The sequence below is a fragment of the Macrotis lagotis genome, chromosome 8 (genome assembly GCF_037893015.1).
Source record: "Macrotis lagotis isolate mMagLag1 chromosome 8, bilby.v1.9.chrom.fasta, whole genome shotgun sequence".
NCBI lineage: Eukaryota > Metazoa > Chordata > Mammalia > Peramelemorphia > Peramelidae > Macrotis > Macrotis lagotis.
Genome location: NC_133665.1, coordinates 182671917 through 182687678, shown reverse-complemented (window position 1 = coordinate 182687678; position 15762 = coordinate 182671917). Strand labels below are relative to the sequence as shown.

At 48.1% G+C, this 15762-nt stretch overlaps 1 protein-coding gene across 2 annotated transcripts in view; it reads left to right on the top strand.

The window, feature by feature from the left end:
- LOC141496603 (sodium channel protein type 5 subunit alpha) overlaps positions 1 to 15762 on the top strand; it is a 129349-nt gene that overhangs the window by 97720 nt on the left and 15867 nt on the right. For both annotated transcript variants that reach the window (XM_074199102.1, XM_074199103.1), the window contains exons 18-20: positions 582 to 736; positions 3134 to 3307; positions 14926 to 15048. In XM_074199102.1, the coding sequence (XP_074055203.1) occupies positions 582 to 736; positions 3134 to 3307; positions 14926 to 15048 (452 nt within the window). The remainder of the gene's footprint in view (positions 1 to 581; positions 737 to 3133; positions 3308 to 14925; positions 15049 to 15762) is intronic.

Genomic DNA, 15762 nt, shown 5'->3' with positions numbered 1-15762 from the left:
GGTCATTTATCATACGTGAGCTTGTCTTCCATCACTATAATTGTGGCATGCAACTGTTTGTGGGGAAGACCTTTTGGGGGGGAGGGAGAAGGCATTAGATTTGGGGAGCTCCACAGGCTGCTCCCAGGGATTTTGTCCTTCCCAAATAAGATGAAAAAGAAGTCAACAGACTTTCTAGAGAAACGAAGAGTCATTCCTATTTATATCATGCTTAAAGGGTTGAAAAGTGCCTCATTCTCATAATCTCATATGTAGACATACACAAAATACTATGGAGAGATTGCTAGACTAAAAGTCAGGAAGATTCCATTAGGGTCTTGCCTGCCAAGATATGTTCTGGGAGAGGCAGGGGGCTCCTTCACCTCCTTGGTAGGGCCTGGGCTTGCTTTAGAGAAATAAACAAGGACAGAAGCTCCTGATGGGGCCTAATCCACTCCTCACCTTGCATGGAACCAACCCATTCCTCCATTTCATTCATTCAGAGAACATCCCTTGGGTATCATTGGGGTGGAAGGGCCTAAGGTAGGCTCCATGATCCCAGCCTTGTTTCCATACTGTCTTCTCCTTCTTTCCCACCACAGGCTGTGTCCGACGCTGCCCCTGCTGCACAGTGGACACAACACAGTTTCCTGGTCAGGTCTGGTGGAGGCTCCGGAAAACTTGCTACCGCATCGTGGAGCATAGCTGGTTCGAGACCTTCATCATCTTCATGATCTTGCTGAGCAGCGGTGCCCTGGTAACCTTGGACAGGGTACAGGGAGCATGGGGGGAAGAGGAGAGGGCACAGCATGGTTGGGGGGAGCCTGAGAGGGCTTGTTCTCCAGTGGATCTCCCAGATAACCCAGAACGGGGAAGCCTGTCACTAGCCACTGTCTGGGAATATTTGGGACCCAAAGCCATTTTTTTTAGATTTTTCAAGGCAATGGGGTTAAGTGGCTTGCCCAAGGCCACACATCTAGGTAATTTTAAGTGTCTGAGGTCGGATTTGAACCCAGGTACTCCTGACTCCAAGGCCGGTACTCTATTCACTGCGCCACCTAGCCGCCCCAACCCAAAGCCATTAATAACAACTGTTGTTAGACAACTGAATGGAAATGTAGGTTCCACAACCTCCCCTCTTGGTTCATGGAGGCCCATTCCAGTCCTTGATTTGGAAACCTCAGCAGGAGCTGTCTTTTGTCCTTTGGTTGGTGTTGGGTGAGGGAACATGCCCATTCCCTAAAGGGAGAGGTCTCAATAGTCAAAGGCTCATTGCCCTGAAAGTTCCAAGATCTACACTAGAAGGGAACTCAGAAGCCAGAGGTCAGCCCCCTCCTTTGACCGATGAGCAAACCGATGTGATCCAAGGTGGCCCAGGGAGTTGAACCCAGATCTCCTCAGTCCCAGATCAGGGCCTTCAACTAGGGTCATCTATCTGGAGACAGTATCTAATTCAAATCACACTCACCTTAAACAAGAATAATCAAGAACTGATTTCCCTGATTTCCCATCTTCTTATAAGAGTCCAGATTCCCCTATACCAGATGGTTTCCTTCTGATTGGGGAGATGAGCTTCACATGCATGAAGCAACCAGAGTCAGTGAAGCCTAATGGAAAGAACATTGTATTTGGATTCTGAGTCCATGGGTTCAAATCCCAACTCTGTCCCTGGGCTTCATTTTCCTCATCTGTACAATAAGGGCAGTGGGAGGAGAGGACTTGCCAGATCCCTTCCTATTGCAACCTCTGACCCCATGTCTCTCTAACACTAGAGAGTCCATTCTTATTGGCTGAGAGGGTTGAAGATCAATATGGGCTGGAAGAATCTAGGAGGGCTTCAAGCAGGAGATTTGAACTGAATCTCAAAGACTAAACAAGTTTTGCCTATAAGAGCCCAGGAGCTGCCCATGTATAGACCTGGCACATTTGACTTATGTAGACAGAAAAGGCTGGCAAATCGTGCCCCCTCCAAAGGCTGGGGGGGAGTCACCTGCCTTGGGGCAAAGTAGAATGTGGTGATGAGTCTCCCGCCTGTCCTGATGACTCCAAGCGGCTGACCGTCACGTCGGCCCTTCCTACATACCTCTCTTTCAGCCAACGGCCCATGTAAGCTGTATTTGGCTTAAAGCATTTTTGTTTATCACTGTTTTAAAAAAACAAAACTACTTAACATATTGTCGATTCGGCCTACTCCATCAGAGCAGGAAACATGTTTTGGCTGCAAACAAGAGACAGACGGCAGACACAAAGAAAGTCACATCCCAAGAGCCAGGCCCCCAAGGAAGTAGGCACAGTGTACTACCCAGTGAGGCAGGATGGTGGGCCAGAGCAACAGATGCCTCTGCAGGAATGCACAATAAGCAGAGTGAGAGATGCTGGTATCAACTGGGGTGAACTTGGGGCCTCTGAGGTCCTTTTCAGGTCTTTATCTTCTCAGGTCTCAGTTTCTCCTTCTGTAAAAGAAGGTTGGCCTAGAAGACCTTTGAGACTCGGGTCTGGTGGTTCCCCACTACACACATATCCCATGTGCCATACTTCTTGTTACCAATTTACCTCAAGAGAGCTATTAGCATCTCTCTATCCTGTGAGTGGGGACAGCTAGCTTTAATTCAGAAGTTCTAAAAAAAAGACCCACAAAAACCAGATGCAACCCTTCACTGAGCAACCATGTCCCATATTGGATTGAAGACTCTGATTAGCAGGCAATGGGATCCCTGGGGCAATTCCATTAAAGATGGAATGGTGAAACCCCTACCCTAGGCCAGGCACCCTACTTAGCTCTGGGAAGCCAACAACAAAAATTAAATAGTGCCTGTCTTTAAGGAGCTTACATTCTATTACTATAATATGTGGATGGATGAGGAAATAAAAAGAGATTTCAAGATGGAGTCAGTCCCTAGTCATTGAGGATTGAGTCTTTGCAGAATGAGGGTAAAGCATATTCTAGGATTGAAGGAAAAGCTGTGTAGAAATGTAGAAATGAAGTCAACCCTAAATCTTAGAATTGAGTTAGAAGGATCTTTAAAGTCATCTAACTCAACCCCCCCCCACCAAGGGAAGAATTAAATCCCTCTATAGTATCCCTGAGAGCTGGCTCTCCAGCCTCTACTTCCTCAGAAGATCACTTCAATCTTTTATTCAATTATGGTTGCAGGCCTTTGAAGACATTTATCTGGAGGAGCGCAAGACCATCAAGATCCTCCTGGAGTATGCCGATAAGATGTTCACCTATATCTTTGTCCTTGAGATGCTGCTCAAGTGGGTGGCCTATGGCTTTAAGAAATATTTCACCAATGCTTGGTGCTGGTTGGACTTCCTCATTGTGGATGTGAGTGCAGGCTGGGCCCTGGGAGGAGGGCAGGGGAAAGGGAGGGGATGGTGTCCATCATCAGCACAAAAATGGAAAGCTAAGTGGTCCCCAGAGAGGCCTGTGGGAAAGAGGAACGGGGAGAGGGGAAAGCTTCAGAAGCCGCCAGCGGAGATGGTGAAGATATCTATAGATCTGCAGATATCAGAGAGAGCTCCTTGGGCATTGGAATTGATCAAAGTCTAGGCCCCAGCCAGAGAAGCAAGAACGTGGGGCCTGGAAGGGATGGCAGACATCATCATCCAAACCCCAGCCCAGAAATCTGAATCCCATCTGCAAGGTCCCCAACAAGTGACTATCTGGACTCTTCTTAAGCACCCCAGTGATTGGGAATCTTTCGGGAACCTTCCCAAGAGCACCCATTCAACCTCAGAGCAATTCTCATGGTTGGGGAACTTGGATTTAGATTGAGCCTAAATCTGTCTCCTTAGAACTTCCCGGCCTTCCTCTGAGCTCTCTCCCCTGGCACCAGGTGGAACAAGTCTGATTCTGCCTTCTGGTGATGACCTTCCTACTATGTGCTCCTAAATATTGTGCAGCTAGGTGGCACCATGGGTAGAGGACCAGGCCTAGAATCAGGATGACCTGAGTTCAAATCCAGCCTCCAACACTTCTCTGTAAAGCTGTAAAGCCCTGGGCATATCACTTCATCTGCATTTGCCTCAGTTTCCTGATCTATAAAATGGAAATGATAATGATAATATCACCAACCCCCCCATGGTTTTGTGAAACTCAGATTAGCACAGGGTACTCTATAATTGTGAGCTATGATGAAGATGATGGATGGATGGCAGTAAGGTTACCCTCCCTCCCTGAGCTAAACATTTCCAGCCCCTTTAACTTCCCCCCCAGGGCATGACAACGTTGCCTCAGTTTCTGGGCCTTCCTATGGATAAGCTCCAGCTTATTGTTGAACCAATGAGCTGGGGGCCCCCAGATTAGAAAGAGGATCTGAGTCTGGTCCGGCCAAAGCAGAATGTGGCTGGGAAGAATCACCCAGAGTTGGAAAAGCACCTGCTGTTTGGGGGGTGGGAGGAGAAATCTGGGGAGAGCAATGGGATGGGGAGAAGGGGGAGGGGAGATCCATGGAGATGAGAGTTGTTGGATAGTGTGGGTAGAGCTGATCGATAAATGAACCAGCGATGCTTTCTATCTCCTCTACCCAGACATGTGCTAGGGCTCCATGTACTTAGGGAGAGCAAGCAAAAGGAAAAAAACCAGAGTCTTAGCCTTCAGGAAAGCACTGGCAGTCTAGTGCTTTCAGAGACAAATCGTACAGGTCCAGAACAATCAGAGAAGAAAGCCAAGGTCTTTGGAGGGTCAGGTACAGACTGTAAGTGTTGTGGGAAGGACCGTCAGTGGAGGAGGTCATCGTGGACTGGAAGACGCAGGGGAAGATGCTCTCTGGTGAAGGGAGGGCTAGTCTTGGCAGGGAGAAGCTCAGGCCTGAGGAGGGGGAGGTTTTCAGGAAATGGGTCTGGGGGAGGGGGAGGGTCTGTGAACATGATCCCTTCTCTGAAATGGGGGCATCTGCTGGGGGATGGGGTCTACAAGACTGGAAAGATGGGGAGCAGCTGCCAGCATCGAAGTGTCAGATTAGAAAGGGAGAGAACAAAGGCGAGAGAGCATGGCTTCTCCGAACACTTGAGAAGCCTGCTCCCATCAGTCAGGGCTCCCGTACTGGGAATGGACCAAGAATTGGCCCGGTCCTCTTTGTTAAGTCCTCTCTGTTCCCTTCCCCCTGCCACCTGAACTACCACGTCTGACCCAGAACCAGGGGATTTCTCATGTGGAGAGGGAGGGAAGGAAGGGGTGCAGGAGTGCTGAGAGATGGAACAGCTGGTTAGCCTTGTCTGGCTTTCCATTCTGCGGTCACCTCATCCCCATGACCAATGAATCATTAAGGGATAATGCCTACTTGCAGAGCTCCACACACCCCACACATCTGGATGGCATTCTATTGCTGCCAGATGTTTTCCCATACCAAGTCTCATCAGTTACCAAAGTGCCCTTTGCCAGAGCCTCAACAAGCAGGATTAACCTGATTTCGCAGATGAGGAAATGATGGCTTAGACAGGGAATTTTGCCCAGGGTCACCTAGAGAGTGAGAGGATTTCCCCGAGTACAGAGACAGGCCTTCCCTTTACAGGATCCATCCGGCTTCTGCTTAGGGCCCAAGGGCATTCATGAAATGGGTCTTTTGTCAGTGTTTGGGGCTGCCTGAAACTACCTCAGGACTTGGTAGGGATAGGGATCATGAGGAAGCTTGGTGTATTTCCTCCCCTTGGAAAAGGCATAGAAGTTTCCATTTGTTCCAGGCAAGACTTAGAATCAGGAAAACCTGAATGTGGATCCTGGCAAGCTGTGTGACCTTGGACATGTCAGTTGTGTGCCTCTATTTCCTCTTCTGAAAAAATGAGGATAGGAACAGCACCTACCTCCTAGAATAATTGTGAGGCTAAAAAAGATAATACTTGTAAAGTTCCATATAAAAGTTATTGTTATTATTAGTTCTACCTATCCTGATTCATGGCCACCGATTGCATCATTACCATCACCGCCATCTTCCTTGGTGCCATGGTCCCCATTTTCATCACTATCACTTTTATTTCCATTGACACAAATGTTCCCACCATCACTGTCACCATCACCATCGGCAACCCTAAATCTGGGTCATCATCACCACGGTTATCTACCACAATGCTGCTTTCATATCACCATTATTATGATTACTTCAATCATGAGTGATCATCTCCTCTCTGTCACTCTTGTCACCACTGTCATCGTAATGATCACCATCATTGATACTAAGCCTATGCCCTATTGCCACCCCCACCATGGCCACTGTTTCTGTCCCAGTTGTATTCATATAATGCCCACACTACTATCACTATCTCCGTGGTCACTGCGCCGTCATCACTACCACCATACTGACCCTCTGCCTACCATCTCCCATTTCACCTCCATAACAGCCATCACCGCCATCACCCTTGCCAATAGCATCACCACCAAAGCTGCTATCAACATCCTCACCCTTTTCATCACCACCTCCATCATAGCCTCCCTCTCAGCATTAGCATCACCACTTCTGGAATCACTTCCAATAGCATCATAATCACCATCTTTCCTGTTTCAGTGACCAACATTACTTTCATCACCACTACTCTCATTGTCCCATGGCCATGGTAGCCAACACTTCTTTATGTGTACATTGTTACACAAAGGAAGCTGTGTACTCAGCACCCTCCCTCTGCCCCGGGGTTTTATAAATGCAAAATGGCACTGACTTGGAGTACGATCTCACACAGGTCTGGGATTTGGGCAAGGGTTTATGAAAGCAGGATGGAGCATGGAATCAAAATGTGCAGATGACTGACACTGTCTTCTTGTAGGAGATTTAAGGAGAGGATATGCACTGGTGGTAGCTAGGTGGTACCACAATGAACAGAACTCACCCTCATGGGTTCAAATCCAACCTCACATATTTACTAGCTGTGTGACCCTAGGCAAGTCAGTTTCCCCATCTCTTCCTCATTTATAAAATGAGCTAGAGAAGGAAATGGCAAACCAGCCCAGTAACTCTGCCAGGAAAACCCCAAATGGGGTCACAGCGTGTTGAACACAACTGAAATGACTCAATAACAGCAACATCTACTTGGCATGTATGACATGAGAGAGATTCTAGTAAAGGCCCCCTGCCCAAAAATGTCTACAATTCTACATTAAAGTGCATCCATTCAATATTGCCTCAGTGGTGATGAGCTATATCGGGTCCCATCTTCCTATGAGGGAGGTGAGGGAAGATCAGTGACCAGGAGCAGGTTTACTAGAAGCAAAGGGCATGGAAAAGTGGAGATCCAAACAGATCAACAGTAAGTCAGACCTGGTGTCCAGCCAGGGGCTCACAAAGCCTGGGGCAGATCCAGAGGGATGGGCAGGAAGTTGGGAATTGCACCTGAGAACAAAAACTCCAAAGTGATATCCAAAAGTACAAACAGAACATTGAGCCAACATCAAAGCCAGGAGCTCCCAAAGACAGTAGATCCAGGCAAGTCGGCAGGAAGTTGATACCAGAGCCCAGATTAGGAAGGTCCAAAGGCAGGGTCAGCATGGGCCGAGCACGGCGAGAGGGCCAGAGATCACAGACTGGTGCCACATTGCCTGCACAGAGGAAAGAGCACTGGCCCAGAGTCAGATGATCCAGGTTCCAATGCTGCCTCAGATGCTGGCTGCCTGTGAGCCTGGGCCTCAGTTTCCTGCTCTGTAAATTGACAGAGTTGAACTAGATGCTCCCTGAGGTCCCTTCTAGTTCTAAATTCTTAATTCCAAGGATGGGCCTCAGAGTTGTCCTCTGTCCCGAAACCCTCCTTCAACCCTGTCACAGAAGCTAGGAATGCCAAAGAGAAAAAGCATACCAGAAGATACTCCCTGTATCCAGGAAGGCAACTCCGAAGAACCATCTCCACATTGGTCTGTATTCCTCTGTTGGGTGAATCAACTGACAGTGAGGGAAAGAGGATGGGGTTGGATCAGGGCTTATCTGACCTGTAGCAGCCCAGATGGGATGTCCAAATGCTTTAAGATAACTTGTCCCATCAGGCTTCTTGCCACTGCTTGGAGACCTCCAGTGAGGTAGAGCCCAGGGTCTGTCACCACTCTCCCTTCCACTGAGAAATACATTTTTCCTTCTGAAAGCCCCTTTGTAGCTTCTATCCTTGCTTTTGGCTCTGACCCTCTAGAGCTAAGCAGAGGAAGTTTAAATTATTACTCTTCCAGGGTGGCTAGGTGGTTCAGTGGATAGAGCACCGGCCCTGGAGTCAGGAGTATCCGAGTTCAAATCTGACCTCAGACACTGTGTGGCCTTGGGCAAGCCACTTAACCCCATTGCCTTGCAAAAAAAAAAAACCCTAAAAAAAATGTTATTACTCTTCCAAATGACTTTCAGAGGGTTACAGTTAACTCTTCCCACAGGACCAGTCTCCAGGACCTCTTCTGGACAACCCCTTCCTTCTATGTGTCTCCCTTAAATTTGGATCCCAGATGGGGTGGCTAGGTGGTGCAGTGGATAAAGCACCGGCCCTGGAGTCAGGAGTACCTGGGTTCAAATCTGGTCTCAAACACTTAATAATTACCGAGCTGTGTGGCCTTGGGCAAGCCACTTAACCCCATTGCCTTGCAAAAAAAAAAAATTGGATCCCAGAACTGGACCCCAGGCTTCCAGTGTGGACTGTCCAGGGAAGACTTCTCTAATTGTGACCCTCTCTAAATGTGACCCACAATTATATCAAGAATTCTTGGCAACTGTATCACACAAGTGGCTCAGAGTGAACTTGTGATCCACAAAACCCCCATATCTTTTGCCAGATGAGCTATTTTGAAGCACACCTCTCCCATCTTGTATTAGATTTTTTTCCTAATCCAGGTGGAAGACTTTACCTTTAGCCCTATTAAATTTATCTTAGATGTAGCCCATTCTGATGAACTGCCGAGAAATCTTTCTGAATCCTACCTCCGCCAGCCAGGATGAGTTATCCCTCCCAACTTGGTGTCATCTGCAAATGTGATAAGGATGTCACCAATACCTGAGTTATTGATAAATACGGCAATTAGACCAGGGTGAAGCATGGTTCCCTGGGGACCTCCACTGGAGACCTCCTTCCAAGCTAAATGCAAACTATTCACGACTGCTTTATGACTTTGGTCATTTGGCTCGTTCCAATTCCACCTAAAAGGCTATTATTGAATCTACTTCCAGAAGAACAGGAGAGACTTTGTCAATTGTAGGGGGCTTTCCCCCGATTTAGCAATCTGGTAACCTGACAAAGAAAGATATTCAGGGGTGGCTAGGTGGCACAGTGGATAGAGCATTGGCCCTGGAGTCAGGAGTCACTGAGTTCAAATCCGGCCTCAGACACTCATAATGACCTAGCTGTGTGGCCTTGGGCAAGTCACAACCACTTTACCTTGCAAACAAAAAACAACCTAAAAAAAAAAAAAGAAAGATATTCAGTGTGGTGGAACCTCTTCTCGATGAAGCCCATACTCATTCGCCAACCATCTCTTTCATATGCTCCAGAATTTTAGCAATTCACCAGTTCATAGCTATAGAACTGGGAGGGACTTTGGAGTTACCTAAACAAGTCCAACTTTCTTATTTGACAAATTTTACAAATTTACATCTTTAAAATGGGACCACACAGAGAGATTAAATGGTCTGCCTCAGATCACACAGCTTGTAATAGCATCAGAGTCCAAACTCGGGTCTACTGACCCCAGATGTGGGGTTCTGTCCATAGCATCACACTGCCTCTCCACAGCCCAGGGCTCTATGTCCACCGAAAATTCCAAAAGCATCGTTTTCAATGCAGGAAGTCAAGATTCATCCTATTTTAAGACGGTGGGAGGAGAATCAGAAGGGCTAGAATCAAGGCCAAGGAGAAAAATAATGGTCTCTTCATGGAAACAGGGGTGCCTGGAGGTAGGCAGAAGGAGAGAGGAAGGCTCAACATACCAATGGATGCCATGTAGCATGGCCAGGTGTGTGGGTCTTTGGAACCCCTCCCTGCCAATCCCATTGGTTTAGTCCACTCGGAGAGGAAGGTCAGTGCCCAGCTGAGAGACTCACAAGCAGCCGGGTTGAGGATAGCTTGAGGCTCCCATGCCTCATTGTCTCTGAGTGCCAATTAAGGTGCTTGTCGAAGAGGTAAGTATTGATAGGGAATGACTGGCAGAGCCTGGCCCTGATGCTTGGTCCCCGCTGACTGCCAAGGTAAAACCCACTTTCCTCCTCAGTAATTGCCCAATCTGCTGTAATCAGTTTTGTTCCCAAACAACTCAATTTGTGTTCCAGGGAAATTATCTTAAAAGCACATGGCAAATCTCAGCTCTTCATCTGTCTCATGAAAGAAAGGAATGCAGAGGCAGGGGCAGAGGGGGGTGGGGACTGACCAGGCTTTGTCCCAAGTCTGTCTCCCTGTCACCTGTCCCTGAGGGCTACTCTTTGGAGCCAGCCCACTCCTGACCTAGCCACTAGCCCCCAGGAATGCCCCTTGCCTGCCCCCCAGTTTTTTCCTGGGTGGGGCGGGAATCTAGGACTAGGGGTCAGCCAGTGGGATGCAGGACTCCTCCCAGCTGGCTCTCCATGGACACTGCAGACTCTTCTCCGAGTGTTGCTCATTCCCCCTGAGTGTGAGCCCCCCGTGAGCATGGACAGTTTTGATTTTTGTCCTTCTCTTCCCAGCACATAGTAGACACTTAAACAGTGCAGATCAGTGGAGAAGAGGAATGTTTTGGTTTTGTCTTTTGTCTCCAGGACCCAGCATAGTGTCTGACCCAGAGTGGGTGCTTATTGGGAAATGATTGTTGGTTAATTGAATGAGAGTAAGGACATTTTGGCTTCACCTTTGTGTTGCTATTGCCTAGGAGAGTACCTGATAGTTAATTAATGGTTAATTAATGCATAGATGAGAATCTGGGGGTTAGGACAAGGGTTTAGGCAGAGGTCCCTCCTGGGCTTGGAATACATAGCACTGGCTGGGACAGGAGACAGGGCCTGGAAACCAGGTCAGGGATGGAGGGCACAGCTCCAAAAGGAGCCAGATAGTGATTGGTGTCCATGGCCCACTTGGGTAGGAATTCTCCTTGTCAGCCCAGTATAGGACAGAACTCCCCGAAGCTCTACTGAGTGCTGAATCGAGCCACGCTCACTAAAGGGTGCTAGAGTAACAATGATCAGAGCCAGCAGTCTGCTGTTGCATCCAGCCAGAAGCCAGGGTCCGAATGACATGGAACCTGCAATCCTCATGGTAGTGTAAACAGCCAGCCAGCATCGCATTAGTGTGAATATTCAGATCACATCACATTAATGTGAATAGTCAGCATCACATCGGTGTGAAGAATCAGCCAGGATCTCATTAGTGTGAACAGATAGAGAGCACCATGTTAGTGCAAACAGCCAGCATCACATTAGTACGTGTGAACAACTAACCTATCACATGAGTGTGAACACCCAGCCAGCATCATGTTAGCGAATAGCCACCCATCAGTTGAACAAGCAACTAGCATCACATTAGAATGAACAGCTAGCCAACATCACAATAGTGTGAACAATCGGCCGCCACCTTGTTAGCATCTCCGTCTGAAGATCCACACTGTAAGCCCCTTGGGATGTCAGTAAGACTTTACTGATGCCTCAGTGGAGTTCAGACACATTGGGTCTGAAACATTGCTCTAGCTCACCCATCTAATAACCTGGCCAAAAGCCTTTTTCTCTTTGGAAACTCAGTGTTTAGTAGAGTATTTTGCATACAGTGAGTACTCAGTAAATGCTTCATTCATTCATAAAAAAGTAAATGATACTTGCTCACAAGACCTGTTCTGGATGAGATCACACAGAATCCTAGGGAGAGGATAATGTCTCTAGGCCTCAGTTTCCTCATCTATAAAATGAGACACTAGGCCTCCAGGATTCTCCCCTAGAATTCTCCTCTAGTCTAGTCTTCTTGTGATCAGTGTCTTCCCATATTGGAAGGGCAGTTATGGGAATCAGGGTTCAACCCTCTGCTCAGTACCAGAGGGCAAAGGAAGGAGCCAGGGGTACAGATCCACTGACCATGGAAGCAAGCCATGGGCCACCACAGTTATCATCACAGGTCCCTGGTCTGGCCCCACTCCTAGGACTCATGGAGAGCCCAGAGGAGGAGGGGGTGAGTGAGATGAGAAGTTGATCCTCTAAACCATGGCACATGAGTGGAGTGAGGAAACTTTTGCCTGGGGAAAACATGACATAGAGAAGAGACCCCCAGTTCATTAAGGGGAGGGAATATAATCAGGAATGCATGTCTAGAGAGGCCAGTATGGCCAAGGGCAGGGTGTACTGGTGAGGCTGGTGAGAAGGGTGACCTGACATGTTTGACTCCTGGAAGCCCCCTGCTCCCAGAGCCGGGTAGGTCCCTGTGAGGGTTGGGAAGCCCAGGGTGTGGGCCAGGAAGTCAGCACCTCACACTGGGTAGAGACAGTCAAGGTGAGCCACAAAGCCAGCCCTGACTCGGAGAACCGGTGCCGGGAAGGAACAAAGACAAAGAAGGCCCTGAAGCTGGGCCAGAGATGAGGGTCAGGCTGACTGTCAGCTCGACTCTGGCCCAAGTAGGAGCTTGACACACTAGGCTGTGACATATGACATGAGGAGACATTGCCAAGCACTGATGTCCAGCAAAGGGCTGGGGCTGGAGCCGGGCATCCCTGCAGCCCCTCATGGCTGGCCATGTGTGTGAGGAAGGAGGACAGAGCAGGCTGGGGGCGGTCACTCCCAAATGTTCCCCCATGTCTGTGTGCTGGTGCGTGTTCCCTGGCAGAACGTGTTGGAGAGTAGGACTACCCAATTGGCAGTGCTGACCTTCTTGTGGAAGCTGATCAAGGTTTGGAGGAAGTAGATGGGAGGCCTAGCTATAACTAAGGCTGGGTGGTAGGGCATGGGCCCAGGCCATTAGAATTTAGAGGTGCTAACAGTAACTATGCACCTTCACCCAGGAGGAATGACAGGATTTGGCCAACAGTAAGCAAGATTTCTGCCCTTTTTACAGGTTAGACCTATCATTTCTTTAGGGTATGGAGCCCCTTATACAGGTAGGTTGGTCTAAGCAGTCAGTGTGTACCAGAGGCAGTGTGACCTATTGGATAGGGTGCAGGGAGACCTAGGTTCAAACCTTGTCTATCAAGACAAGTCACTCAGGACATTGGTCTCAAAGGTTCCTTCCAGATCAGTCTCTAACCCTGAGAGCTGCTAGTTGTGGTTCTAAGGGATAGAAGCAGGGAAGAATGGGTGACCCACCTCAGTCCTGGGACATAGATTCTCCCAAATCAATCAGACAGGACATCCAGGATGGAGGGTCAGGGGAAGAAGACAGGCTATTTTTTCACTGGTGATCAATCAACAATCATCATAAGCCTTCCCAAAGTTAAGAAGGGGCTACCATGGCTGAACTGAGTGGATGCCCAGGAAATTCTTAAATGGATCAAATCCATTGAGCTGAAAGGGCAGAGAATGGTTACAAACAGCCAACACTTCCCTTCACTCCCCTGACCCATTATTTGGCATGGTGTCTGACACTCTATAGGTGTTTATAGATTAGTTGATGATGGCAAAGAGCAGCTTCTAGAAAATGGCAGAGAAGCCCTGTAAACTCTCCCCATCTCTGCCATCCCACTTCCAACCCATCTCTGGACAGAACCAAGGCTTATTTGGATGGTGCCCTGTCTGCTCTAAAGAGAACATCCCTTGAGGGTCCCCCAGCTCAGACAGTTGGTGCTGGGGGCAGTTGGGGCCAGGCAGGCCAGGCTCAGCCATTTAATAGGAAGGGGAAATCCTCCATCCATGGACATGAGTTGAAATGAAGGAGCTGCAACCAGGGAAAGGCAGGAGAAAATTTTATCCTGATCGAAAAGAGTGTGTCCCTCACTCTTATCTGCCTTCAGCCCAATGGGCCAAGAATAGAACCTGGGGTCCAACTGCCCCTATAGAAAGAAGCCTCTGGAGGCCTAGATATTCTGAGGGCCCCTCATGGCCTTATGGAACCAGGGTTCTTTTTTACCAGCCTCATTTTCATCCATCAGCTAACTTCAAGTACCTGCAGGGCAGGTGGGTGTGAAATGGCTTCCAGAATTTTAAGCTTGACCTCAGTGAGTAGAAATTAAATCAAACCAGACTTTGACTCCATAGAAAACATCTAATAGTGAGAACCATTAGTAGAAAGGACAGTTTTAGGAGGTGAGTGAGCTTCTCATCCCCAGAGGTCTTCAAGAAAACTTTGCCTCTCCCTCCTACAGTCCCCAGGTGTTTGATAAATGCTGAATAAATATATAAACAGACACAAGTTAACCACTTAGCCCCTCCCTTCCCATAACACCAATCTTTTTGAGGTAATATGAATTGGGAGCCTAGGACCGACTTGGAACCCAAATCCACTATTTCTTAACTGCAGGATCTCAGTTGTCTTCTAGCTTGAGCATTGGGTCACTTCTCTGTAAAATATGGGTGATAATAGTTGTTCTGCCTACTTCAAAGGGTTATTCTGAAGCTTCCCTGTTATGAGGCAGGAAGCACTAGAGGGATATCCAGTGTCATTTTATGGTTGCTGATAACAGCCGCTAAAGATGACCCAATGGGTCAACCCTCCAGAGCCAGAGCAAAGAATCCTCTGCAGGCTCTTGCCTAACAGAGAACGGAGAAACCTGCAGTTGAATCACCAAAAGAAAAGGAGGAGATAACAGGGGATCTCCAAATAACTTGGAAACTTCTTTTCATTTTCATCCTTACTTTAATCGGGTCTCTACTATAATCATTCTAAAGAGGATAAGACTGAATTTTGGAACTACTATGTTAAGACGCAGTTTGATTCATTGGATAAACCAAACTGGAATGAGGAATCATGCCTTATCTCAGTTCTGCCCACATTCTCCCACCCCTCAGTGTGCGCTCTGCTCTGGACACCTGCCCTTCCCATCAGCCCCCTCTCTGGGGTTGGGACCCCGCCAGCTTGATTCATCTTGACCACCTGTCCTCTCATCCTGTCTCTACCCAGGTCTCCCTGATAAGTCTCGTAGCAAATACACTAGGCTTTGCAGAAATGGGACCCATCAAGTCGCTGCGGACACTACGCGCTCTGAGGCCGTTGAGAGCCCTGTCCCGATTCGAAGGCATGAGGGTAAGAGGTCCTGAGTGGGAGACAAGACCCCACACATTTATGTGATGTGACTGTCCAGGAACAGATTGCTTCCCCTGAGTCTGTGGAAGGGAAGCACCAACAAGACAGGACCCTTCTTCACTGCTATAGTTAAATGGGAAGAGCCACACTTGAACCCTGTCATTGTATGCTGAGCCATGAACTGTTGGGTGCAAATTAACCCCTGCCACAAACACCAGGATCCTAAGTCAAAAAAGTCTGGGGCAGGAATCTAGAAGGGTCCTAAGAACCATCAAGTCCCACCTCTGCCTTTTATAGGCTCACTGGTATTAAATGACTTGCTCAAGGTCACACATGGGATCCTAGATCTGGGGCTAGCAGGAACTCAGAGGTCATAGCAATCCCCTCCTTTTACACAGAAGCACATGAAGACTGAGAGGGGTTAAGTGACTTGTCTAGGTCAACAGGTGACAATGACAAGAGTTAGGATTTGAACTCAGATCTTCTGATTCTGAAGCTAACACTCCTTCCATGGCAGCATGCTAACCTTTGGGGCCCCAGCTTCTTCCAGGTTCCCTTCTAGGAGGTGAGAAAAGGACAGTTTTAGGGGGAGATATAATAATATTGAACATTTTGCTAAGTGTTTTATGTATCTTGTCTCCCTTTGGAAAAAAAAATCAAAGCTATTGAGGATGTCTGCTAACTCATTGAGCTTGGGGTAAGCTGTAATGAGGG